General features: G+C 53.4%; 1 protein-coding gene and 1 pseudogene across 1 annotated transcript; both read left to right on the top strand.

Annotated features, from left to right (window-relative positions):
- LOC147972240 (flowering time control protein FPA-like) overlaps positions 1-21459 on the top strand; it is a 42853-nt pseudogene extending 21394 nt beyond the window's left edge.
- Positions 21460-23633: 2174 nt separating this feature from the next.
- LOC147972239 (uncharacterized) lies at positions 23634-24321 on the top strand. Its single transcript, XM_087524267.1, has 2 exons — positions 23634-23999; positions 24184-24321. Exons 1-2 carry the CDS (start codon positions 23634-23636, stop codon positions 24319-24321), a joined length of 504 nt encoding a protein of 167 aa, XP_087380393.1.
- Positions 24322-25050: the final 729 nt, after the last annotated feature.

Raw genomic sequence — 25050 nt, 5'->3', positions numbered from 1 at the left:
TCAAACGTTTCTTCAACTCCTGGGAACTTTCCTTGCAATCTTCCGTCCATTTGAACTTAGTATCCTTCTTCAATAGTTCAATCATTAGCTTTGCAATCTTGGAAAAATTCTCAATGAACCTCCTGTAGTATCCTGCGAGTCCAAGGAAACTGCGGATCTCGCTAACTGAAGTGGGTGCCAACCATTCCGTGACTGACTAAACCTTGCTGGGGTCTACTGCTATTCCTTCCCCTGATATAACATGTCCAAGGAATCCGACTTCCTTCAACCAAAATTCGCATTTGCTAAACTTAGCATACAACTGGTGTTCCCTGAGTTACTCGAGAACTAACCGCAAATGCTCCTTGTGCTCTTCTTCATTCTTCGAGTATACCATAATATCATCAATGAACACCACAACAAACTTGTCCAAATATTCCATGAACACCTTGTTCATCATGCTCATGAAATAGGCAGGGGCGTTTGTTAGTCCAAACGACATGACCGTATATTCGTATAATCCATATCGCGTGGTGAACGTTGTCTTTGGTATATCTGTCGGGTGCTAGGTGCGACATATGCCAATGGGTGGCTTATCATTGTGGGAGCCAGTAAGACGTCGCCGGTGCCTGGAAGCGGGATGAGGCGAAGACATGCACGCCAGCGAATCTTACTCAGCTTCGGGGCTCTCCGTGGAGATAACACCCCTACTGCTGCTCTGCGGGGTCACCGCATGATCACTAGATGAACAAGTAGCTACACGATGCTCCTTGAGCTATTTGGTGAGAGGAGGAAGAAGGGCTCTGCCCGCTCTCTTCTCCTCCCTATGTGGTGTTTAAAACTAGCAGGGATCAACCCTTTGCATGGGTGTCCCGGGGGGTTTATATAGGCCCACCCCCCGGGGATACAATGGTAATCCGGCTGGGTGCGGGGCCCAGCCGTCTGTGTCTACACTCGCCGGCTTCTGCGTCGGCTGCTGGGGCTCGCCGGCTGGTGGGTCTCACCGGCTGCCGGTTCCTTGGTCGACAAGCAGGCCCCACTGTCCAGGGCCTTGTCGGCGGCTGGTTACTGTTGCTCAATCCTGTTGACGAAGGCTTCGCCGAGGTGGGTGTGGCTACAGTGCCGCCGTCCGGCGGGTGATCGTTGTAGCCTCACCGCGTCTTGTCTCCTTAATGGGGCGTCCCCTTCGAGGGGGTGGCAAACCGGCTGTGGAGAGCCGGCTCTGTCTTGGGCCGACTGGGGGAGGCCGGGCCACCTTCGGGTGTCTCTCTGCCTGAAGGGGCCCACCGCCCGTGGGCCACTCTGGCGGCCCGTCGTGGATGACATCAGGGTCATCGTGGCAACAGTGCCGCGCCGGACGGGTCATGGCCACCCGTACGACGCACTGTGCCAGGCGTGCTCCGGGATTCAGGGTGGCAAGCTTTACTGTAGCCACGCCCCGTCACATCGCCGTTATGTGGGTGCAGACTTTCGAGGGTACGATCTTGACCGCTTTATGGGAGCCGGCTTCTTGGAGTCGGCCTTCTCGGAGCCGGCTCCTCGGAGCCGGCCCTCCCGCGACTTTTTTCATGAAGGCTGAAGTCGGGCCGCCTTCCGATAGTCGGCCTGGGAAACAGCCGGCGAGGGGAAGGCGGCCCCATGTCTTGGATTCTTGAGGACCGGATGGGCTCATAATAATTTTTTCAGAAGGCCCAGGGGGAGCCGGCTTGGCTACCCATGGTTATTTCCTCCGACAGTAGTCCCCGAAGCTGGCGAGCTTCGAAACTGACAAAGGGACGAGAAGCTCGGTCAGCTTCGTACCCTGAGGGGTCAGTTGTGCTTGTGCGCGCCGTCTTCGGAAAGCCCCGTTTCTCGTAGGCTGGAGTGCGGTCGACCTGCAAGCTGACCGCAGGCCATCCCGCGGGCCACGTGGCAAGGAAATCCTGCCGGTGCACGCGCGCGATGGGACGCTGCCGCAGGCCCGGGCCCGCCACTCCTAGGCCTCGGCCCGAGCGCGGATCTTCTGCGGCCCAAGCGGACCGCTCGCCTTCCCGCGGCGATTTTATTACGTCTTCAGGGCGCAATAATCGCGGGACGTGGGGGAGTGGGCGCAGTTGATCCCCACGTTCCCCCACGCCGCGCCTCCTCGGCTCCGCCGCGCCGGTCTATAAGTAGGGGGAGGAGAGGGAGCGGCAGAGGCTCGCACGCTCTCCCTCACTCCGCCCCTCCTCGCCTTCCTTCTTCTTTCCGCCGCCGCTGCCACCCATTGCAGCGCCATTCGGCCGTCGCATCGTCTTGCTCCTCGCCGCGTTGCTCCCATGGCGCTCTCAAGCTCGTGGGATGGCTCTAACGTCCATGAAGACCACGTCGAGTTCCTCCGCCGGAGACAGTGCCTGCCGGGCGAGAACTTCGTGCGGGTTAGTCAAGCACCGGCGAGGGAGATTTCGCCGGCACCGGAGGAGGGCGAGTGGGTGATCTTCCGCTCGCACTGCCTGCGCGGCTTCGGCCTCCTGGCGAGCGGATTCCTTCGAGCCTTCCTCGAATTCTACCACCTCCAGCCGCATCACCTCACGCCCAACGCGGTGATGCTGCTGTCGGCCTTCGTCACCCTGTGCGAGGGCTTCCTCGGGGTCCTCCCCACGCTCGAGCTCTGGGGGGAATTCTTCCAGAGCAAGCTCGGCACCGTTGTCGCGGGCGTGCCCGCCCCCTGCGAAGCCTATATTGCCATGAGGCGGACGGGCGAGAACAACCCGTTCCCGCCCATCCCACTGATCCAGTCGGTGAAACTCTGGCAGAAGTCTTACTTTTACGTGAAGAACGTCGCCCAGCAAGGCGACTACGTCAACCTGCCGGCTTATGTAGCCGGCCCGCCGGCTGGGAGGCGACCTTCGTGGAGCTACCGGGCCAGGTCACTGTCTCAGGCCGGGAACGCAGCCATCTCCCGGCTTCGGGTGATGATCCAGTCGGAGGGCCTGACCGGAGCCGACTTGGTGGCCGCCTTCGTGGAGCGCCGGGTACTTCCCCTCCAAAGCCGGCCTCACATGATTTGTCAGATGAGCGGCCGCTTCGACCCGTGCCGGCTGAGCACTAGGGAGATGCCTCATGCAGAGGTGTCTTACATGGTGAACTACATCTCCAACTGCAAGCTCGCCGATGATTGGCGATATGGCAAGGAGCCGTATTCCCGCGCCAACCCTCCGCCTGCCGTAAGTTTTTCCTTCCTTTCTTCCTTTGGTAGCCGGGCTCATGATAGCCGGCCTCTGATCAGTCGGTTTGCCCTTAGCAGAACCCTCTTCTTCCACCGACGACCGGGGCCGTAGGGGTAGAGCGCCAGCTCCTCCCCGACCGCACGGTGGACGACGCCGACGATCCGAACTTGGGAGCGGCCGCCATGGAAGATGCCATCGTGGGGGAAAGCGACGAGGCCGGAGGCGTGGGGCTCGGGGCCGGCTTCGAGGACTGGCCGGACGATGTCGAGGTCGAAGTCGCCCCGCGCCGCCAGCCGGCGCTTGATCATCAAGGTGCGGGCTCGTCCGCCGCACCGACTGCCTGCGGCGGTGCGCAGAAGCGCCGGGCCACGTCGATCCTCTTCGGCAGCCGGCCTAAGAAATCCAAGGCTCCCACAGTGGCGACCAAGCGGGATGAGGCGGCTGCGAAGGCGGCCCGCTTCCGCAAGGCTGTAAAACAGCCGCAGGCGATCTCGGCGTAAGTCGTCGAATGCCTCGTATATATACTTTTTGTTATCCCTTTCGACCGAAACTCTTCTAAACCTTTCTTGGCTCGCCGGACAGGGCACCGCTTTCCCTTGAGCGGGGTCCCGATGGCTCCGTAGTCGGGCCGACTGGAGGGTCTTCAGGCTCCCGCCGCGTGGATCCCCGCGCCGACCTTAGGGAGGCCACGGAGCGGAACGCATGGGAGGCGCGGGAGGAGCGGGAGGCGGCAGAGCGAAGGACCGCCCAGGCGGCGAAGGAGCAGGCCGAGGCGACAGCCAAGGCCCGGGCGGAGGCGGCAGCCGCGGAGACGGAGGCGGAGGCCTCGCACAACCGGCCTCCGCTGCTCGTCGTTCCCCTTCGCGCCGTGGCCCCCGGCATCCCAGTGCCCCCGTCGGAGGAGGTCGACCAAGACCCACCGGTGATGGAGAGAAGGGAGGGCTCCGTGATCTTCGTGGAGGGGGCGCCGCAGGCAGCGCCGACCGGAGCGGGCCAAGGCGGCCAATCGGCTACGGTGCCAGAGCAGCCGGCCGGGGGCGAGCCAGAGGCTGGGGCCGGCCTTGAGGTGCAGCCAGCATTGCGCCGGCACGCAGGGGGTGGCGCCTCCGCGTCGGAACCGCACCAAGCTGCAGGCGCCGGCCAGACGGCGGAGGCCCTAGAGGCGGCCAGCACCAGCGCGTCCGAGTGGACCCCCAGCGGGGGGACGGGCGAGCTGAACGTGGCGGCCCAGGAGGTCCGGAGCCGGCCTCAAGCTCAGGCCGCCTCGCTGCAGCGATACACCCAAGAGTTCCTTGCGACGCGGGCCGTCATCCGGGTGAGTCTTCTGTCCTGGGTTGTTTTGTTCTTTGATTTTTTTCCATGGGGGCGCGTCAGCGCACCCACTGGGTGTAGTCCCCGAGATTCGGGCTGACTGCTGAGCAGTCGGGTCGGATCTTCCTTGACGACTATCTTATTCTCGCCTCCTGTCTGATTTTCCAGGAGTATCATAACCTCCGCGCTACCGCCTTCAACTCCCAGGCTCAGGAGCTGGGTCGGAGAACCGAGGATCTGACCAGCAGCCGGAGTGCGTGCTTTGTTTCGTTCATCTGCTGTGGGGGCGCGTCAGCGCACCCACTGGGTGTAGTCCCCGAGATTCGGGCCGACTGCTGAGCAGCCGGGTCGGATCTTCCTTGACGACTTCTTCCTTATTAATTTTTTCCTATCTTCATGCTTGCAGGAGCCAATGCCGACTTGAGGGAGCAGCTCAGCGGGGCCCAGGCCGCCCTTCGCGCCAAGGAAGCCGAGTACAGCGCCTTGGTCCTGGAGCGTGACTGCCTAGCCAAGAAGTTGGCCGACCAGGAGGAGAGCCACAAGGCGGCTCTGAAGGAAGCTCAGGACAGCGAGAACGCCCTGAGGGCTGAGTTCGAGACCGAAGCGGCGGGCTGGGCTGAGGCGAAGCAGGCATTGAGCGAGGGCTTCGGTCGTATCAAGGATCTGATCGATGGTAAGCCACCTTCTTCACTCCTTGCTTGCCCCTTGATCCCTGATTTGTATTCCGACTTGTGCTGCTTTTTGTTCTTCGTGCAGACTACTTTCCCGGCTACTCCGTCTTCGCCGCCCAAACCATCGAGGCCCACCGCGAGGCGCGCCGGCAGGCGGGGGCTGAAATTGCGCCGGGTGCGGGCCGGACGCTCGAGGAGCAACTCTTGGCGGTCGAAGCCCGGCTGCAGCCGGCTCACCGTATGCTCCGCCGCCTCCAGCTCGCCGGGGCGCAGGTGTTGGCCGCCCTCTGGCCAAGCGAGACGATTCCCCGCACCCCGAGTCGGACTGCCGACTGGCTGGAGGTTGCGGTTGGCCGCTTCGAGGCCTGGAAGGCATCGGCAGCCCGGCTTGGAGCTGGGCGGGCGCTGGAGTTCGTCCGAGCCTGGTATCCGGGGCTGAACCTGGACCAACTGCGCACCTGGCGGCTGGAGGCCGACGAAGAGCTGGAGGAGGTGCGGCCGGCTATCACTCAGCGCGCCTCGACGATCGCCGAGTGCACTGATATCAGCGTCTTCGCTCCTGAAATTAATGACGACAGTGTTGCCCAGCCGGAGGAGTGGTTCAGGCTGAACCCGGCAGCGGGTGAGGACTCGGCAGAGGAGATCGCCTCCAGCGATGAAGGCGAAGACGACGAAGGAGAGGAGGGCGAAGACGTTGAGCCGGCCGGTGAAGCGGCCAGCTAGCCTCAGCCCGATCGTGCCTCCAGCAACAAGGCGCGTGCTAGCACGCCCTCTGCGGGAGGCAGTGATCATGCCGAGGTTCACCAGCCGGCCACTCCTCCAGCCGGCACTGCCGTCTCCACCGACCTGCCCGACTCGCCAGTCGCTCCCTTGGCTTAATCTGCCGTCCTTGTTTTTTCCTGCTTGTTGCCTTTTGAACAATTTTATTAAACTTGAGCAGTTCCACCCACTGGGGGTGTATTCAAACTATGTTGAATGCTGGCCTTTTGAAGGTCTTTTATGTAAATATTATTGTGTGCGTGTTTGGCTTCCATTTATGTATGCTTTTTGTCCTTAGGCTGTTTCCTTTGCCGCCTTCCCCTTTGGGGAGGTAAGTACTCGAGCTTTTTTAACTGAAGTGAGGTGAATGGAAGCCGGCCGGCCGGCTACTCTGGTAGTCGGTCGGTGGTGGGAGAAAAACCGGCTTTTGTTATATTAGTCGGTTAGTCCCTAGCCGTTTTTCGTGTGGGCGTACTTTCCTGCCTTTAACTGTTGCCAGCCGGACAGCCGGTTCTTCGAACTGCGACTTTTTGGCAAGAGAAGGCTTGGGTGCCGGCACACTACTTGTCTGACCGCGGGTAGGACTTCTAATATAACGCAAGGCGGCCAGTCCCCGGGCCGACTAGTCGAACCCGGTGCCGGATGAAAAAAGTAAATGAAATGACAAGGTCATAAGCATGATACTCTTCATTCATAGATAAAAGATGGCAGTCCCCGAGCTCTCCTTGGGGGGCCTATTGTCTCGTACTTAATACAAAAGTTAGCGTGATGCATACTGTATTTCAATTGTAAAATCTTCGAAGGAGGTTGGCGTTCCATGGTCGTTCCGACTCCTTGCCGAAGTCGTCTCTCTTTCGTGCCTTCGGCTTCTGCGCGTCGATTAGGTAGTAAGAGTCGTTGCCTAAAGCTCTGCTAATGACGAAGGGGCCCTCCCAAGGGGCCGAGAGCTTGTGCTGGCCGGCTGTTCGCTGGATCAGCCAGAGCACAAGATCACCCTCTTGGAATGATCTTGGCTTGACCTTCCGGCTATTGTAGCGGCGCAGGCCCTGCTGATAGATGGCGGACCGGCTGAGGGCTAACAGCCGGCCCTCTTCCAGCAGGTTGACGCCGTCTTCTCGTGCTTCCCTAGCCTCTGCCTCCGTGTACATGGTTACCCGAGGTGAATCGAACTCGATGTCGGTTGGGATGACCGCCTCGGCACCATACACAAGGAAGAAAGGAGTGAAGCCGGTTGACTTGTTTGGGGTAGTGTGCAGACTCCAGAGGACGGCCGGCAGCACATCGAGCCAACAGCCGGCTGAACACTTCAGTGGTACGACCAGTCGAGGCTTGATGCTGGAAAGGATGAGGCCGTTGGCTCGCTCGACCTGGCCGTTTGACTGCGGGTGGGCAACGGAAGCTAAGTCCAGCCGGATGCCTTGCGTCGCGCAGAAACGTGCCAAGGCTCCCTTGGCGAAATTCATGCCATTGTCGGTGATGATGCTGTGTGGCACGTCGTACCGAGTTGTTATGTCTGCGATGAATGTCACGGCAGTCGGCCCATTCAGCTTCTTGATCGGCTTTGCCTCAATCCATTTGGTGAATTTGTCCACAGCGACAAGCAGATGTGTCATGCCGCTGCGCGCCGTCTTGAATGGGCCCACCATGTCCAATCCCCAAACGGCGAAGGGCCAAGTGAGGGGAATGGTCTTGAGTGCTGAAGCCGGCATGTGTTGCTTGGAGCTGAAAAGTTGGCACCCTTTGCAATGTTTAACTAACTCCTTGGCGTCATCCAAAGCAGTCAGCCAAAAGAAACCATGGCGGAAGGCTTTGGCGACGAGTGATCTTGAGGCCGCATGGTGGCCGCATTCTCCTTGGTGGATATCTCTGAGGATTGCGATGCCCTTCTCTTGCTCGATGCATCGCTGGAGGACTCCAGTGACACTGCGCTTGACGAGCTCTCTGTTGACGATTGTGTATGCTCCGGCTCGGTGTTGGACTTGTCTTGCCTCTATTTCGTCAGTCGGCAGATCTTGGTTTATTAGGAAGTGGAGGATGGACTGAGCCCATAATGGAGCTGTGACTTCTTCTATTGCCAACACGGCTACTGCGACCAGGGCGGGCGGGCTGGGTGGTGAAACGCTAGAGTCGGCCGCCGCCTGTTGTGTTGGAGCAGTCCCCGGGCCGACTACCACAGTCCCCGAGCCAGGTGTGGCAGTCCCCGGGTCGGGCGTAACTACGGAAGTCCCTGAGGCGCCTACTGACGTCCCCGGGCCGACTATCAAAGCCCCCGGGTCACCTGCTTGGTTCTTCGAGCTGGACCCGGCCGCGTCGGGGTCAGGCGGCACGAAGATGGAATCGGACTCTGGAGACGGCTTGATAGATGGCTTGAGGAGGCATTGCAAAGAGACACCGGTTGGTATTGCCTGCCCAGTGGAGCCTATTCGAGCCAGGGTATCAACTGGCTCGTTGTCGGCTCTTGGTACGTGGAGGAACTCGCATCCTTCAAAGTACCCGCTGATCTGCTAAACGAGGAAGCGGTAGCTTGCCATATTTGCGTCCTTGGCGTCCCAGTCGCCGGATGATTGCTGGACCACCAAGTCCGAGTCGCCATAACATAGGATCCGGCGAATGCCGAGCTCTTTGGCAAGCCGGAGCCCGTGTATGAGTGCCTCGTACTCGGCCACATTGTTGGAGGCGGCAAAGTGAATTTGCAGCGTGTATCTGAGCTTGTCGCCTTTGGGAGAGGTGAGGACGATCCGGCTCCCAAGCCGGTGCGCGTCTTGGACCCATCGAAGTGCACGCGCCAATGAGTGGAGTCGGGAGCCGGCGGTAGGTACTGGGTCTCGGCCCAGTCGACGAGGAAGTCGGCCAATGCTTGGGACTTGATGGCGGTGCGAGGCTGGTAGAAGATCGTGTAAGGGGCCAGCTCGATGGCCCATTTCGCCACCCGGCCGGATGCATCCTGGCTGCCTATGATCTCGGCAAGCGGGGCGGTGCATACGACCGTGATGGGATGCTCTTGGAAGTAGGGCTTCAGCTTCTTGGCGGCGAAGTACACGCCATAGCACATCTTCTGGTAGTGCGGGTAGTTCTGCTTCGAGGTAGACAGTACCTCGCTCAAATAGTACACCAGCCTCTGGACCGGCTGGGCTCGGCCCTCTTCTGGGCGTTGGACTACGATGACGGTGCTGACCACCCGGCTGGTTGCGGCAATGTAGAGGAGCATGGGCTCTTTCTCAGTCGGCGCCGCCAGGACCGGCGGTGTGGCCAGCATCTTCTTTAGCTCGTGAAAAGCTTGGTCGGCTTGGTCATTCCACTCGAAGTGAGTGGTCTTCTTCATGAGGCGGTAGAGGGGGAGAGCTTTCTCTCCGAGCCGGCTGATGAAGCGGTTCAGGGAGGCCAAGCATCCGGTAAACTTCTGGATGTCTCGAAGTTTGGTGGGAATCGCCATTCTCTCAATGGCCTTGATTTTCACCGGGTTGCATTCGATGCCGCGTTCGGAGACCAGGAAGCCTAGGAGCTGGCCGGCTGGCACTCCGAACACGCATTTCTCGGGGTTGAGCTTGATTTGGAACCGGCGTAGGTTCTCAAATGTTTCCTTGAGGTCTTCCAGCAAGGTGTCGCGCTTCTCCGTCTTCACCACAATGTCATCTACGTAGACGTGGGCGTTTCTGCCGAGCTGCTTGAGGAGGCACTTCTGCATGCAACGCTAAAAAGTGGCACCGGCATTTCTCAAGCCGAATGTCATAGTCAGGTAGCAGAAGGCTCCAAATGGCATGATGAAGGCGGTCTTCAGGCGGTCAGCCGGATCTAACTTTATCTGGTGGTATCCTGAGTAAGCATCCAAGAAACTCAACAGCTCGCATCCGGCCGTGGAGTCTATCACTTGGTCAATCCTCGGCAGGGCAAAGGGATCTTTGGGGCAGGCCTTGTTGAGGCTCGTGTAGTCTATGCACATGCGCCACTTATTGTACTTCTTTAATACGAGGACCGGGTTAGCAAGCCACTCTGGAAAGAAAACTTCCATAATGAAGCCAGCTGTCAGAAGCCGGGCTATCTCCTCTCCCACAATCCTTCTTTTCTCCTCCGACAGTCGGCGGAGGGGTTGTTTGACTGGTTTTGCGTCTTCTCGGACGTGTAGTTTGTGCTCGGCGAATTCCTTCGGAACACCCGGCATGTCCTTGGGGGACCATGCAAAGATGTCCCGATTCTCACGGAGGAAATCGGCGAGCTCGCCTTCCTATTTGCTATTTAGGTTTGCCCCGATGACAGCAAACCTCTCTGGGTGCTCGGGGTCAAGAGGTATCTTCTTCGTCTCCTTGGCCGGCTGGAAAGATCCTTGGGCATCATACTCCTTGTGATCGGGGGACAGGGCCGACTGTTTGCCGGCCATGGCCACGACTCAATCCAACATCTTATTCTCTTCGGCAATCACAAGGGACTCGGCCAGCCGGCTGCTGGCTGCCGCGCACTCGGAAGACTTCTTGTAATCGCCGGCTATGGTGATGACGCCCTTGGTGCTCGGCATCTTCATCTTGAGGTATGCATAGTGGGGAACCGCCATGAACCTGGCCAAGGCAGGTCGGCCAAGCAATGCATGGTAGGGGCTCTCCAGGTCCACCACTTCAAACCAGATCGCTTCCCGGCGGAAATGCTCCTTGTCCCCGAAGAGTACATCAATCTTGATCTTGCCAATGGGGGCGCAGGACAGGCCGGGTACGATGCCATGGAACACTGTCCGAGTAGGCATGAGTTGCTTCGTCTTGACGTTCAGCTTCTCCAGGGTGTCACAGTATAAGATGTTGATGCTGCTCCCGCCGTCTATCAACACGCGGGAGAAACGGGCGGCGCGTCTATCCGTTGCAAAGGTGGCATCCAGGACCAACGCATAAGAGCCGGGAGGCGGCATCACCTCTGGGTGGTCGGCCCGGCTCCAGCTGATAGGTTTTTCTGACCAGTGCATGTGCTCGGCGGGGTTGGCAGTGACCATGCTGACTTCCTGGTGCTCTCAGCGTTTGCTGCGCCGGTCTTCGGGCTGGCTTGTAAAGACGACATAGGCGGCGTGCTCATCGAGGAACTCATCATGCACGGCTCCGACTGCGGGCCGAACGGTCGGCGGCTGCGGGGCCGGAGGCGGCGAACCGGCAGGCGGAGGCGGCGCGAGCCCTTCGCCTTTGGAGATTCGGGTAAGCCAATCGCACTTCCGGGTTGTGTGGTTGGACGGCTTCGCGCCGCTGTGGAACTTGCACGGGGCGTCGAGAGTTTGCTCGTAGGAGAAGGCTGGCTGCCAAGCCGGCCTGCCGCCCTTGGATTTCTTAGGCGCGGGCCGCCCTTCGGGCTGCTCGTCTTCAACTGTGGCCACCTGCTGACTGGTGGGAGGCGGCAAGGGCCCTTGCCCTTGTGGTTGTTCGGGTGTGGGCGTCGGCCGGAATCCCCAGCCGGCGTCTTGGGCGCTGGGTTGAGTACCTTCCCGGACGCGTCTACTCGAAGCTCGGTCTTCATTGAGGAGTCAGCGGTGGCGTACTTGTCCGCTATGTCCAGAAGCTCGTCGAGGGTAGTCGGCTCATCGTAGAGAAGCTTGTGCTTGAGGAGGGTGCCTTCTCGGCACCCGGCAGTGAAGTATTCTATGGCTTGCACCTCGTGCACCCCTTCACAAGAGTTGCGGAGCTCGGCCCAACGCGTGAGGTAATCGCGAGTAGACTCGGCGGGGCCTTGTACGCACAAGGAGAGTTGTCTGGGCTTGGGAGCCCGCTTGTAGGTGCTGGTGAAGTTGCGGACGAAAGCTTCTGTGAAATCTAGCCAGCTGTTGATGCTGTATGGCTTGAGGCTGTTGAGCCAGGTCCGCGTCGTGCCTTGCAGCATGAGGGGCACGTACTTCACGGCAACGTGCCTGTTGCCATTGGCTATGCTAACCGCCGTGGAGTAGTCGATCAACTAATCTTCCGGCTTCACGGAGCCATTGTACTTGGGCGTGTCTCTTGGGAGCGAGAACCCTTTGGGGAAGGGCTCGTCGCGGATGTGGGGGCCAAAGCATGGCGGGCCGACATCGTCTTCTTCTTCCAGCGCCAGGGATCACGCCAGGCGGTCGATCCGATGGCAGGCGTCGTTCTCGCCGACTCTTTCGCGGCAACCTAGCCAGCCGCTGAGAGTCGGATGCGCAACAGGCGGCGGGGTGGGATATCTCTCTCCACGGGGCCGAGGCGGAGGCGGGTTGCCCCGCCACTCCACGGCCCGGGGTGGCCTTCTGCGTCTCGCTCGATGGAGATTCGGGTTTGGCTTCGGCTAGCAGCCGGCTCTTTCTCGCGCCGCACGCGGGTTCTACCCGTAGTCGACGTCCAGGACGTCGTGCCGTGATCTCGGCGCGGGGGAGGGCTTTCCACGCGGGCGTCGGCTTCGTGCCGCTGCACGGCCGCATCGATTAGCTGCTGGATGCGTCGGGTCATGTGGGGGAGTTCTTCGGCCCCCAGTCCGTCTAGCTCGTCTACGGCCGCCTGGGCGGCGCGCAGGTTCTCGAGTGGAGTGGCGTAGACTGGGCGGTCGACTCCTAACGTGTCGGCGACGACAGCGCCGCGCTGTCTGACAACGCTGACCCGGCTGGGCCCGCCTGGGGGCAGCGTGCCAAAGGCGGCGCGGTCGGCTTCGCGTCGGTGAGCCTCAGCGAGGCATCTCATGGAAACCAACTTTCGGCCCTCCGCGAGGAGGGCGAGGCGGCGAGCCTCCAGTGCTTCAGCGTCGGCATTGGCCGGGAGTGGGATGGACAAGTCATGGACCGCCGCGTGCGGGGCGTCGTGGGCGCTCTCGTCAGCAGCGCCGCCGTGGCCGATGACCATCACCTCGGTGGTGACAGCGTCGCAGCCATCGGCCCGGGGAAGCGGGTCGTTGTAGATCGTGACGTCGGTGGGGAAGGTGTCGAGTGAGGCCGTGTCGGAATCGACAGGCATCGGGTCAGTGGAGCCAACCGACTCCAAATCCACAGCAGGCTCGCCGGAGACATGGAGCTGGCCGAGGAGGTTGACGAGTTGGTCGGTGCCCGCGTCGGAGGCAAGCTCGTCGGAGATGAGGGTCTTGTCGAGGAGATCGGCGAAGCCGCTCACTGCGCAGATGCTGGTGACGCCTTGCAGCGCGTCGTGGCAAGCGCCATCGGGCGTGCCGGGCTGGCTACGCTCGCGGGGGAGGAAGAAGGTTCCCGTCCAGAACAGGTCTCCGGACGACGGTGCACCTGGCCCCACGGTGGGCGCCAAATGTCGGGTGGTAGGTGCGACATATGCCAACGGGTGGCTTATCATTGTGGGAGCCAGTAAGACGTCGCCGGTGCCTGGAAGCGGGATGAGGCGAAGACATGCACGCCGGCGAATCTTACTCAGCTTCGGGGCTCTCCGTGGAGATAACACCCCTACTGCTGCTCTGCGGGGTCTCCGCATGATCACTAGATGAACAAGTAGCTGCACGATGCTCCTTGAGCTATTTGGCGAGAGGAGGCAGAAGGGCTCTGCCTGCTCTCTTCTCCTCCCTATGTGGTGTTTAAAACTAGCAGGGATCAACCCTTTGCATGGGTGTCCCGGGGGGTTTATATAGGCCCACCCCCCGGGGATACAATGGTAATCCGGCTGGGTGCGGGGCCCAGTCGTCTGTGTCTACACTCGCCGGCTTCTGCGCCGGCTGGTGGGTCCCGCCGGCTGCCGGCTCCTTGGTCGACAGGCAGGCCCCACTGTCCAGGGCCTTGTCGGCGGCTGGTTACTATTGCTCAATCCTGGTGACGAAGGCTTCGCCGAGGTGGGCGTGGCTACAGTGCCGCCATCCGGCGGGTGATCGTTGTAGCCTCACCGCGTCTTGTCTCCTTAATGGGGCGTCCCCTTCGAGGGGGTGGCAAACCGGCTGTGGAGAGCCGGCTCTGTCTTGGGCCGACTGGGGGAGGCCGGGCCGCCTTCGGGTGTCTCTCTGCCTGAAGGGGCCCACCGCCCGTGGGCCACTCTGGTGGCCCGTCGTGGATGACATCAGGGTCATCGTGGCAACAGTGCCGCGCAGGACGGGTCATGGCCACCCGTACGGCGCACTGTGCCAGGCGTGCTTCAGGATTCGGGGGTGGCAAGCTTTACTGTAGCCACACCCCATCACATCGCCGTTATGTGGGTGCAGACTTTCGAGGGTACAATCTTGACCACTTTATGGGAGCCGGCTTCTTGGAGTCGGCCTTCTCGGAGCCGGCTCCTCGGAGCCGGCCCTCCCGCGACTTTTTTCATGAAGGCTGAAGTCGGGCCACCTTCCGATAGTCAGCCTAGGAAACAGCCGGCGAGGGGAAGGCGGCCCCATGTCTTGGATTCTTGAGGGCCGGATGGGCTCGTAATAATTTTTTCAGAAGGGCCAGGGGGAGCCGGCTTGGCTACCCATGGTTATTTCGTTCGACAATATCCTTCTCTCGAATCTTCAACTGATGATATCCCGATCGTAGATCGATCTTTGAAAACACTTTAGCTCCTTGCAACTGATCAAACAGATCGTTGATCATCGGCAGTGGGTACTTGTTCTTAATTGTCACTTCATTCAAAACTCGATAATCAACAACCATCCTTAGGGATTTATCCTTCTTCTCAACCAAAAGCAGTGGGGCTCCCCAAGGTGATGAACTTCTTCGAATGTAACCTTTCTCCAATAACTCCTTGATCTGTTTCTTAATTTCCTCCAGATCATTTGCGGGCATCCGATAGGGTCTCTTGGATATTGGTCCTGTACCTGGCAATAGCTCTATCAAAAACTCAATGTCTCTATCCGGTAGCATGCCTGGTAACTCCTCTAGAAAAACATCAGGGTAATCCTGCACTACAGGCACTTCCTCCTGAACAACTCCCGTGAGGGCATTCACTTGGCTCCTCCTAAGCACATGTCTAGATACATACTTAATCCTTTTTACCTCCTGGATGGTGAGATAGATCGACTTACTAGCACAGTCAATACTTCCTCCATACTTTGACATCCAGTCCATACCTAATATCACATCCAATCCTTGTGACTCCAAAATAATTAGGTCGGACGGAAAAACATGTGTGCCAATGGTTAGGGGTATCTGGTCGCACCATCGGCTAGCCATGTACTCTGCTCCGGGTGAACTCACTAGGAGAGGGGTCCTAAGGGTTTGGGTTGGTAGTTTAAACTTATCCACGAATTCCCTTGATATGTATGGATGCGATGCACCAGTATCGAAAAGAACAAGAGCGGTAAATGACTTAACCAAAGACATACCTATTACCGCGTACGGCTGCTCTTCAACCTCCTCCACGTTAACGTGGTTAACTTGTCCTTTGTTGAATGGATTAGGCTTCTTCCCAGCGCTCCCATTTCTATTTCCATTCCTTCCTTCAGGGTAATCATTGGCATAGTGCCCTGTCTTCCCGCACTTAAAGCAAGTAACTTGACTTAGGTCTCTTTTGGCGGGTGTGGTTAGGTTGGAGTGGTTCTGATTGTTGTTAGCTCCATTCCCATTTCCATTCTTAGCACCATTGTGATTATGCGATCCTCCTCCAGTGTGGTTGTGACCTCCATGGTTATGAACAAGTCCTCTCGGGTTCGGGGTTAGGCGAGGCTTCTGCTGAGCTCCTGAGTTATACTTCCCTTGTCCGTACTTCCTCTTACGACTCTCAATCTGCTGCTGCTTCCCTTCAATCATAAGAGCCTTATCTACCAACTCCTGGTAGTTGTTGAAGGTTGCTACCATCAACTGCATGCTCATCTCATCATTTATCCCTTCCATAAACTTCTCCTGCTTCGCGGCATCTGTGGCCACATCATCAGGCCCATAGCGAGATAACTTGCTAAACTCATCCATGTACTGAGCAACAGTATGGTTCCCCTGGCGTAAGTTGCGGAACTCCTGCTTCTTCATACTCATAGCTCGAGTTGAGACATGGGCTATACGGAAGGCTTGCTGAAACTGGTCCCACGTCACCGTGGCTATAGGGTAGGTGACAGTGTAATTCTCCCACCATGAGGTTGCTGGTCCATCCAACTAATGTGCGGCAAAATGCACCTTCTCAGCATCGGTACATCCTGCGGTGGTTAACTCCCTTCCAATCCCGCGGAGCCAATCATCTGCTACTATAGGCTCGGTGCTACTAGAAAACACCGGCAGTTGCAACCTCAGAAAACGGGCTAAGTTGTCAACTGGTGGTGGTGGTGGTGGATTGTTGTTGTTGTTGTTGCCTTGGTTCTGGACTAACAACTGCATCAGGGTATTCTGCTGCTGGATCAACTGAGTGAGCTCGGGTAGGAAAGCGAATCCGGGGTCACGTCTCGAGGGCATCTGATGGGTTTAGAAGGGAGAGATTAGAATATAATGAGGTCTAATAAAAAAGCACTACCCATATGCACATGAGACAAACACAATCATTTCACTCAATCAATCAAGCAAGGGCATACAATCGGTCTAGAACTATCGCGAAAGTGCTCGGACTACCCTATTTACATGGTGGAATACTACTACTGATGTGGTGGTCTACTAAAAATATTCCTCGGTTGAAGACTCCATGATATCTGCTCCAGCTTCGTATTCAAAGTCATCATCGCTAAGGTCGGAGTCGGTGTCGTCGATGATGATGTAGTCCTCCTGACGAATCTCCTTGGGTTCTTCGTCTTCTTCTACTGGTGCGGGGTCTCCCATGAATACTCTGATCTTCTTAATCAGGTCGTCATTCTTCTCCAATAGTGTCGCAATTTCCTCCTCGTATCCATCACGCGTAGACTTAAGTTCTTCTTCTAGTTCGATGATCCTTGTCTTCGCCTTCTTCAGATCTATCATGCCTGCGCACATTTGATTCTCCTGGCGTCGAATGTGCTGGTTTAGTTCCTGCATGAAAGATGCAATTGATCTATCTTTCCTGGTGCTGATCATCTCCCATTGCTCATCTTGGCGCCCATAGATCTGGTAGATAGTATCCTTAAGATCCTTTTGGTAAACTTCTCCAATGCGTCCCATGGTGATGTGAGCTGCTGTACTCTTTCCTAGACTCCAGGTTGGTGCATCAAAAGAAAACTCTATGGGTTTAGTGACTGGCGTGAAGGTCCTTTCTGGAACTTGAACTTGAATCATCCATCGCTCCTCTTCTGGTAAGTGGCATTGTCAGTCCCGGTGAAGCTTGGTATTCCTATGTTCAGGTACCTGGTGACTTCCTTCAAGTGGCGTCCAAAAGGTGTGTCTCCATCCGGTTGTGCAAACTTTTTCCTTGCATCCGCCATCCTAAAGAGTGGAAAATGGAGAGGAGTCATAAATGAGAAGAGAATAGTGATCTATGTCTTTAGCTTAATGGTCGTGTCCTACACTCAATGTGTGCTCTGATACCATCTTGTAGCGACCCGACCTTAGATGGCCAAGTCTCTGTGCTTCAGTGTCATCCCTGGATCGGTAATGCTGACACACACAATACTTGAGGATTTATAGCATAGTAGCAATCACACACTTATTACATCGAATGTCTCCAAAGAGAACTTATTACAATAATATGGCTTAAGGCCATCTAATGCGATAACAGCGGAAGGCTTGGAACATAAAGTGAGTCCATCAACTCCAATGGCATAGCTGAGCTGCATGGCAACGACCTAACGAACCTTACTCTTTGTGTGAAAAGTCTGCAACATAATACGTTGCAGCCCGAGAATGGGTCAACACATGGAATATGCTGGCAAAGTAACACAGTAGAGCAAGGATAGAATAATGCTATCACTATACATGCATATTTGGTTGGTGGAAAGCTCTACGGTTATAGTTTTGCGAAAAGCCAATTTTTCCCTACAACAAAGGAATAGATTTTATTTAACTATCATGGTAGTTGAACAACATTGAGAAGGTTCCTCCAACTCAATCCCAATTAAAGTAATTATCAACCCAACAATATTAAGTTAAAAAGTGATGAGATACTTAAGATACTCCAAGTACTAGATACTCAAGATGTCCATAACCGGGGACATGGCTAACCATAATTAGATTGTACACTCTGCGGAGGTTTGCGCACTTTTCCCCACAAGACTCGATCACCTCCGTTGGATTTCTCGCACTGCATGGTATTTGAGAAACGGATGACCGAGACACAGTCTTTCAGAAATGTTAACTCTCTACTCTGGGTAGACCATACCAAACCTACAAAACCAACTACCTGCTGATCTACCTCTTCAAGAGCTTCACGTAACTTACTCAGCTATGCTAGAGCCTATAATAGCTTGTGGCTGCACACGGAAGTTTCTAGCATGAATCATCTCAGTTCCCTTTGAGCCTGGGTGGCAGTCCATAGGAAGATCACATGGGTACCCCGGGATTTCCAAAAAAACAGACAACATTGGGTTCCCCAGGTGCCTCAATCCACCCAGATGTTTATTTAAGTTGACACCTTAAGTTGAACCATTAATTAACAATCTCACATCTGTCATGGATTTCACTCAAACCCAAACGTCTATGAGCATAGCATAGCATACTAATATAAGCAACGCGTAGAAGTAACTCCCAACGGTTTGACAGTAACAGGGCAATAGGTTCTACCTCAATAACTACTTCCCAACCCACAAGTTAATGACATCCTAATCATGCAATGTTTGAGGATTGGAACTAATGCATAAAAACTGGGTATGAAAAGAGTATGATCAATGTGTTACTTGCCTTGCTGACGATCCACGAATCCTAGAGACTCGTAGTAACACGCTTCGCACTTCGGGTGTTCTGTCGCAAACAAGCAATAACATATATAAGCAACAAGCAAAGATGCACAAGCAAAACTCAAATAAAAGAGGTTGACCAGAAAGTTCAACTTAAGAACTCCGGTTAGCAAAAGGAATCAAATCAACCGGAGCAACGAAACTCAAACGGTGAAAGAAACAAGATCCATTTACTAATTTGGACCTAGGTCAAATTTTATAGTAGCAAAATCTTGTGCAAGTTGGTTAAACAGAAAGAGGGTCTTGAGACGAAGATCTAGGCTCTTGAATCGCCTGATTCTGACTAACAAGCGAAAAGATAAACAGAAACTAAGATCGGATCAGAAATCACAATCGAAAATAATCGCGGATAAATTCGACAAAAAGAAAACTGACAAACAGACTAACGAACGAACGTTCGTTAACTGTAACTAACGGGCGAAAACCGTTCATTAAAACGAACGTACGGACGAACGTCCGCTAAATAGAAGAACCGAGAAAAACCGGCGAACCGATCTAAAAAACGAACTAGGGTTTCTAAAAAAACCAAACGGTTTTTAAAAAAACTGGCGGCTCGGGATCTGGCGCGGTTTCTCGGGCGAGGGGCTCCGGCGAGGCGGGGTTTGGGCGACGGGGCGGTGGCTCGTGGGGCGGTGCTCGGTGGCGGCACGGGCGGCAGGCGGCGCGGGCGGCTGCGGCGGCGGCGGGGCTCGGCGGCGGTGGGGCGGCGGTGGTGGTGTGGTGGTGGGGGGTCGGGGTGGCACGTATATAGGAGGGGGGGCGGCGACTTGGGGAAGGGGCAAGGCGCGGCGGAGGAGTCCGGCTCGGACTCTTGTCTGAGTCGGTGGCGGCGGCGGCGCTCGCGCGCGGGGAGGCAGCGGCAGCGACTTAGGCCGGCAGCCCGGCTGGGTTTGGCCCAGTCGGCGCGGGGAGTTTTTTTTTTAAACAATTTCGCCGATAGAAATAAAATCCTAGAAAATAAAATAAAAATCTAAAAAATGCCAAAACAAATTTTCACCGTCTAAATAAAATATTTAGAACAAAATGAACATTTTATTGGCCCTAAAATGCAAATTTGAAAATGTGCAATTTTTCTAATGCAGTAAAATCCAAATAAACCCAAATAAATGATTTTAATATTTGTCCTCCAATATTTCAATTATTTTGGAGAAGTCATATTATCTCCTCTCTTATATTTGAATGCGAAATATTTTTCGGAAAATAATTAAAATCAAAATCCTTGTTTCATTATTTGATAAAAATCAAATATGAAAACCAGGAAATCCCCAACTCTCTCTGAGGGTCCTTGAGTTGCTTAGGATTTCGAGGATTGCGGAACGGAAATGCAATAAAATATGATATGCATGGATGACCTATGTATAACATTCCAAATTGAAATTTTGGGATGTTACAACATTTTAGTTGTTGTTTTCTTGTTGTGTGAACCTGATGTGTATTTATTATGTTATGAAGGTCATTTTAGATGCTACTTCAACTAACAGTGTGCTATGTTTCCTATTTCCTATGCATACTATTAAAAATAGTCAAGTTCTGGCCAACTTTGAAAAAATGCTCAAGTGCGCTTAAGCGCCCATTGCTCTATGTTGTGGCCTTCCGCTTTTTTGAACATTATCCTTCATTAGTAGGAATTGAAATACTCCTAGATTGGTGTTTGTTCCTTATTCTAGGGTGAAATTGTTATGCTGGTGTTGTGTAAAGATTTATGCCCTCATGATGTTTACATGTGTTTGTTGATTGGTTTTTACAAGCAAGAGCTGCTAGGAACCTATGGGTTGGAGGAATTAGTCTGTATATCTCAAAGAAGGAGGTAGAGGAAGAGTTTCAAAAGTTTGGAAAGATTCAAGGTGTTGCATTCTCCCATGATCAAACTTCTGCATACATCGACTTTGAGAAGCAGGAAGTTGCCATTTTTGATCATAGAGCCTTTAATGGGACAGATTTAGGGGTCAAGGAATTGTGTGTTGATTTCTGGAGGTCCAAAGGAAGAGCGGTATGCATCTATTATTTTTGACTGGGTATGTGAAGTGTTTCTAGGCTGCAGTTTTTCAAGGGATGTTGCCTTATTATTTAGTCATTGGTACTGATTTTGATAGGAATGCTCGGAAGCAGGCAACTTTAATGGTAGAGGATCATTGCCACCAGGTGAAATGGGAGTTGGACATGCAAAGGTACTACTATTTACTTCTCTTGGTTCTTGTTGTTGTATTGTCCTCTTTTATCTCCGGGTTACTTACTGTCATTTCATGTTCTGTTTGTCAGGGTTCTGCTGGAGTATATGAATGAGAGAGGCAAAAAATCCTACCAATGTTCTCTGGGTGGATTTACCCAATACACATAAAGGTAACGAGGAGGCACTAAGGCAGGCTATGGTAGCACATGGTGTGGTTACAAACATCAAAGTTTTTCTAGAAAGGCGGTATGCTTTTGTGGAGTTTGCAACAATTGAAGGAGCTTCTAATGCTAAGAACCTTATTGATGGGCGTCTTATCAATAATACAAAGATTCATGTTCTTTCCTCCAGCAATGGGCTTGATAACCTAACAACGCTTGTTGGGATCCCTAGATTAGAGATGTACAACAATAGTCCACATGCGGCACATGATTATTTTAGTGCTTTTCGTAGTAGTGATGGCACATCACAATGGTATGATCCTCGACGTGGAAGAGCAAGACACTTGGACTATGGTGCAATGCCAATAACTATTGGTATCCTACCAGCACCTGAAGCTGGCTCATCTTAGTTGTCTGGACATTCTGGTCATAGTGCGCTTGATCCGAGAGAAGCCAAAAGGGTGAGGCTGGATGCTGGCATCCACCCTTACCATGTAAGGGCAGGCATTGAGGGTCTTCATCCGGGTCGGGCAGCTTATTTTTAACCTTGATATTTAGTGAATCAGTTTCAACCACTTATAGATTGTTTTTCCCGGACCTACAGCAAATTCTTTCCGGGATTGGGGAACAAGGGTCAGGTCGGGCATCTCTTTTTTTCATCGGATCTTTAGTGAATCATTTTCTTGCACTTATGGATGGCAGTGGTGGGTAATTGTTTGCAACTTCAGGGGCAAAGTCAGGATGAACGGGCAGAAGCACGAGTCCATTTATCAGTGTTCAAGTAAGTGTTGTGGTAGTGAAGTATATTGCGGTGATTTGTGTTGTGGTAGAGATACTTTCTTTTATTAGGATCGGGACGGATGGGCAGAAGCACGAATCACATATACATAAATTTATGATTATTTGCATTGTGGTAGAGACACTTTCTTTTATTAGGGTCATTTACATTATTTCTATTTGTGTTAGTGAAGTATATTATGCCAATGAGATATTGTATGCATTCCTTCTATTGAGACGATTTTAAGAGAGAAAGTTATTACTAACCAACTCCTTGAAATAAATTAGAAGGTGTATATGAAGGCCATGTTTTTGCGATTACTTTTCTCAAGGTGGCATAATCATATGGCCCACCCACACGCAAAGCCATCCCTGCCCCACTCACAACATATACGGGATGAATACAATATCTAGTAACTATGGTAGGATCTTATTTAAGTTTGAATGATGTACTAATAATGAATTATGTACTGATACAGAATAATCCTTGGTTAGTCATAGTTGTTTATTTCTTGAGTGAAATTGCTCCATTCATTTGCTAAAGTTCTTTAATGAGTTGTGCACAAGTGACACAATTTGCAGTTATTCAGGTTGTGATTTGATATAAATATGAAGTGTATTTTATCGTTGATCCATTTCACTTTAATTTAGACCATTCATACCTATCTCATTGTTTTGTTGCTAGGACTACTTGTATGAGGATTTTATTCATCTATTTCATTATAGAAATAGTATGCCTTCTTATGGCATATTGTATGCACATGATAGATCTATTAGGAACCTATGTGTTTGGGAAATTAGTTCATCTATTTCAAAGCAGGAGGCAGATGGAGAGTTTCATAGCATTGGAAAGATTGAAGGTGTTCAATTCTCCATTTATCAAACTTTTGCATACATTGACTCTGAGTAGCTGGAAGATGTCATTTCTACCTATAAAGTCGTGAATGGGACATATTTTATATTCCTCTTTGGCGTATAGTTGGAGGGATACGGGTCAAATCCATATGGGTTAATGAAACATGATTGATAAAATATTAACATAAAAAATTAACATAGACTTGTATGATAAAACATTAACATAAACAACAATGTGCCTGCTTGTATGATGTAACCACACTTACATAGACTTATGGCTATTTGTGTTTCTATAGAGACACTCTCTTTCATTAGGGTCATTTACTTTATACTATTTTGGTAGTGAAGTGTATTATGCCAATGAGATATTGTATGCATTCCTTCTTTTTTAGAAGTATTTAAGTCGGAAAGTAATTACTAACTAACTCCATGAAATAAATTAAAAGGTGTCTATGAAGTTCATATTTTTGTGAGTATTTTTCCCAAGCGAAGGATAATCGGGTTCGAGCCGACTATGTTCGTCCATCTGCCCCCACCCACCCCTCCCGGTAATACGTACGTGTGCGGCCCCGTAGGGAACATATGGACAAGACTATGTCACGGGGAGAGGATATGGTTGCGAGAGGTTGCGGTGGGCGGTCCCCATAAGCATGTCTCCCGAGAAATAAGATAACGACTAACTATGTATGTTTCTATTTCTTTGTGTTTATTTTGCTAGATAGATTGAGGCGATGCAATCATGGATTATGAATGAGCTATTTGCCCTTGGTTATTAAGGCGTAATGAAAACTTTGAACTATGTGTTGGGTAAACTTGCTTTTTGAGAAATTCATACTTGACAATTCATGGTGATGGGATAGTTTTTGTAGTGTTGTGGTGATGGGAATAGGTGTGTGGATGATGTTGGAGCGGGGATAGAAAAGATGCCACCCACGGACTCAGCACAGCCTCGCCCGTAGTATATGCAGTCCGGGGCGTGGGCAAGTTTCCTCACCTTGTTCTATTCCCCGAGACAGATAGCCTAGATCCCCATATACTAACCCTAGCTCCCGCTGATCTCTCCCTACCCTGATCCCCTCTGCCACAGATGTCATTGGATCCACCGCCTGCGGAGCCCTCCATGGTCGTGGAGGCCACCAAGCCATCGGCCTCACCGTCGAAGGAATCAGAGCCCGACGGCGTTTGGGGTGCAGCCGCCGTCGCCGCCATGCAAGTTGCCACCAACGAGAAGAACCTGCTATGGGTCAGTAACCTACATGCACACACGGGCAAGGACGACTTCGTGGCATCCTTCGCCCCGCATAAGGCACTCGAGTGCGTCATTATGCGCGTCGCGTACCATGGCTACACCTTCATCATTTTCCGCTGCATCGCCGAGTGTCGGACCGCCATCGAGGGGCTCCGCGGGTCCAAGGTTAAGGGCACCTTCATCTTGATTTTGTTCGCCCGACTGGTAATATATCAACCACCCTCTCCCCCCACTCGTATCCGCTCCTGCCTTGGATCCCCCTGGGATCTGGCTGCAGTTTGTGATGTAAATTTTTCAATAATTTGGACTTCGGTGTATGTCATTAGCGGTTTATTTACGAAGTCTGGGATGAGGCCTCCAGCAGCTCTGATATATGTAGTTATTCGAGTGGATGAACAATGGATCAGCGGTGACGGGGTGGTTTGGTGGAGGCTCGCATGTGGCTGGAGGCAGCAGCACTCAGGGTCCAGGGAAGCATGGCGCGCGAGGCCCCTTATATGGTGGATGGGCACATTTGAGCCGATAGCGACGAGAAACCTTGACACCGGTGAATGGTCTAGCAGGAAGCGGGGGCAGTGGGTTCCCAGGCGTAGGAGGCGGTAGCCGCGGGGACGTTTGTGTGGTGGGAGACGTCGCCGGCGCGTGGGGAGGCCAGGCCATCCGGATTTTCTTTATAACTGCGGGTCATCTAGATTGGGTGAAGATGGGTCGAGTTGGGCAATTATTTTTCTGAATCAAATAGTTTTCTAGATTGGGGAACAAGGGTCGGGTCTGGCAGCTCTTTTTTGTTTCGGATCTTTAGCGAAACATTTTCTATGACTTATGGATGGCAGTGGCGCATAATAACTTTTTCAGATCTTTAGCAAATTGTTTTCCGGATTAGCGACCAATGAGCAGGTCGGTCAGCGGTTTTTCAGATCTTTAGCGAATCATTTTCTACCACTTATGGATGGCAGTGGTGGTTTATTGTTTTTTCGGATCTTTAGGAAATCGTACTCCGGATTGGGGAACAAGGGTTTGGTAGGGCAGCTCTTTTTTGGATATTCAGCGAATCATTTTCTACCACTTACGGATGGCAGTGGTGGGTGTTTGTTATTACCAGATCTTTAGCGAGTTGTTTTCTAGATTGGGGAACGAGGGTCGGGTCGGGCAGTTTTTTTTCGGATCTTCAACAACACATTTTCTACCACTTATGGATAGCAGTGGTGAGTAATTATTTTTTTCTGAATCTTTAGCAAAACTTTTGCCTGATTGG

Source organism: Triticum urartu, chromosome 5A (assembly GCF_056163025.1).
Source record: "Triticum urartu cultivar PI428250 chromosome 5A, HENAU_Tu73, whole genome shotgun sequence".
Classification (NCBI taxonomy): domain Eukaryota; kingdom Viridiplantae; phylum Streptophyta; class Magnoliopsida; order Poales; family Poaceae; genus Triticum; species Triticum urartu.
This window is presented reverse-complemented; position numbering and strand designations above follow the sequence as displayed.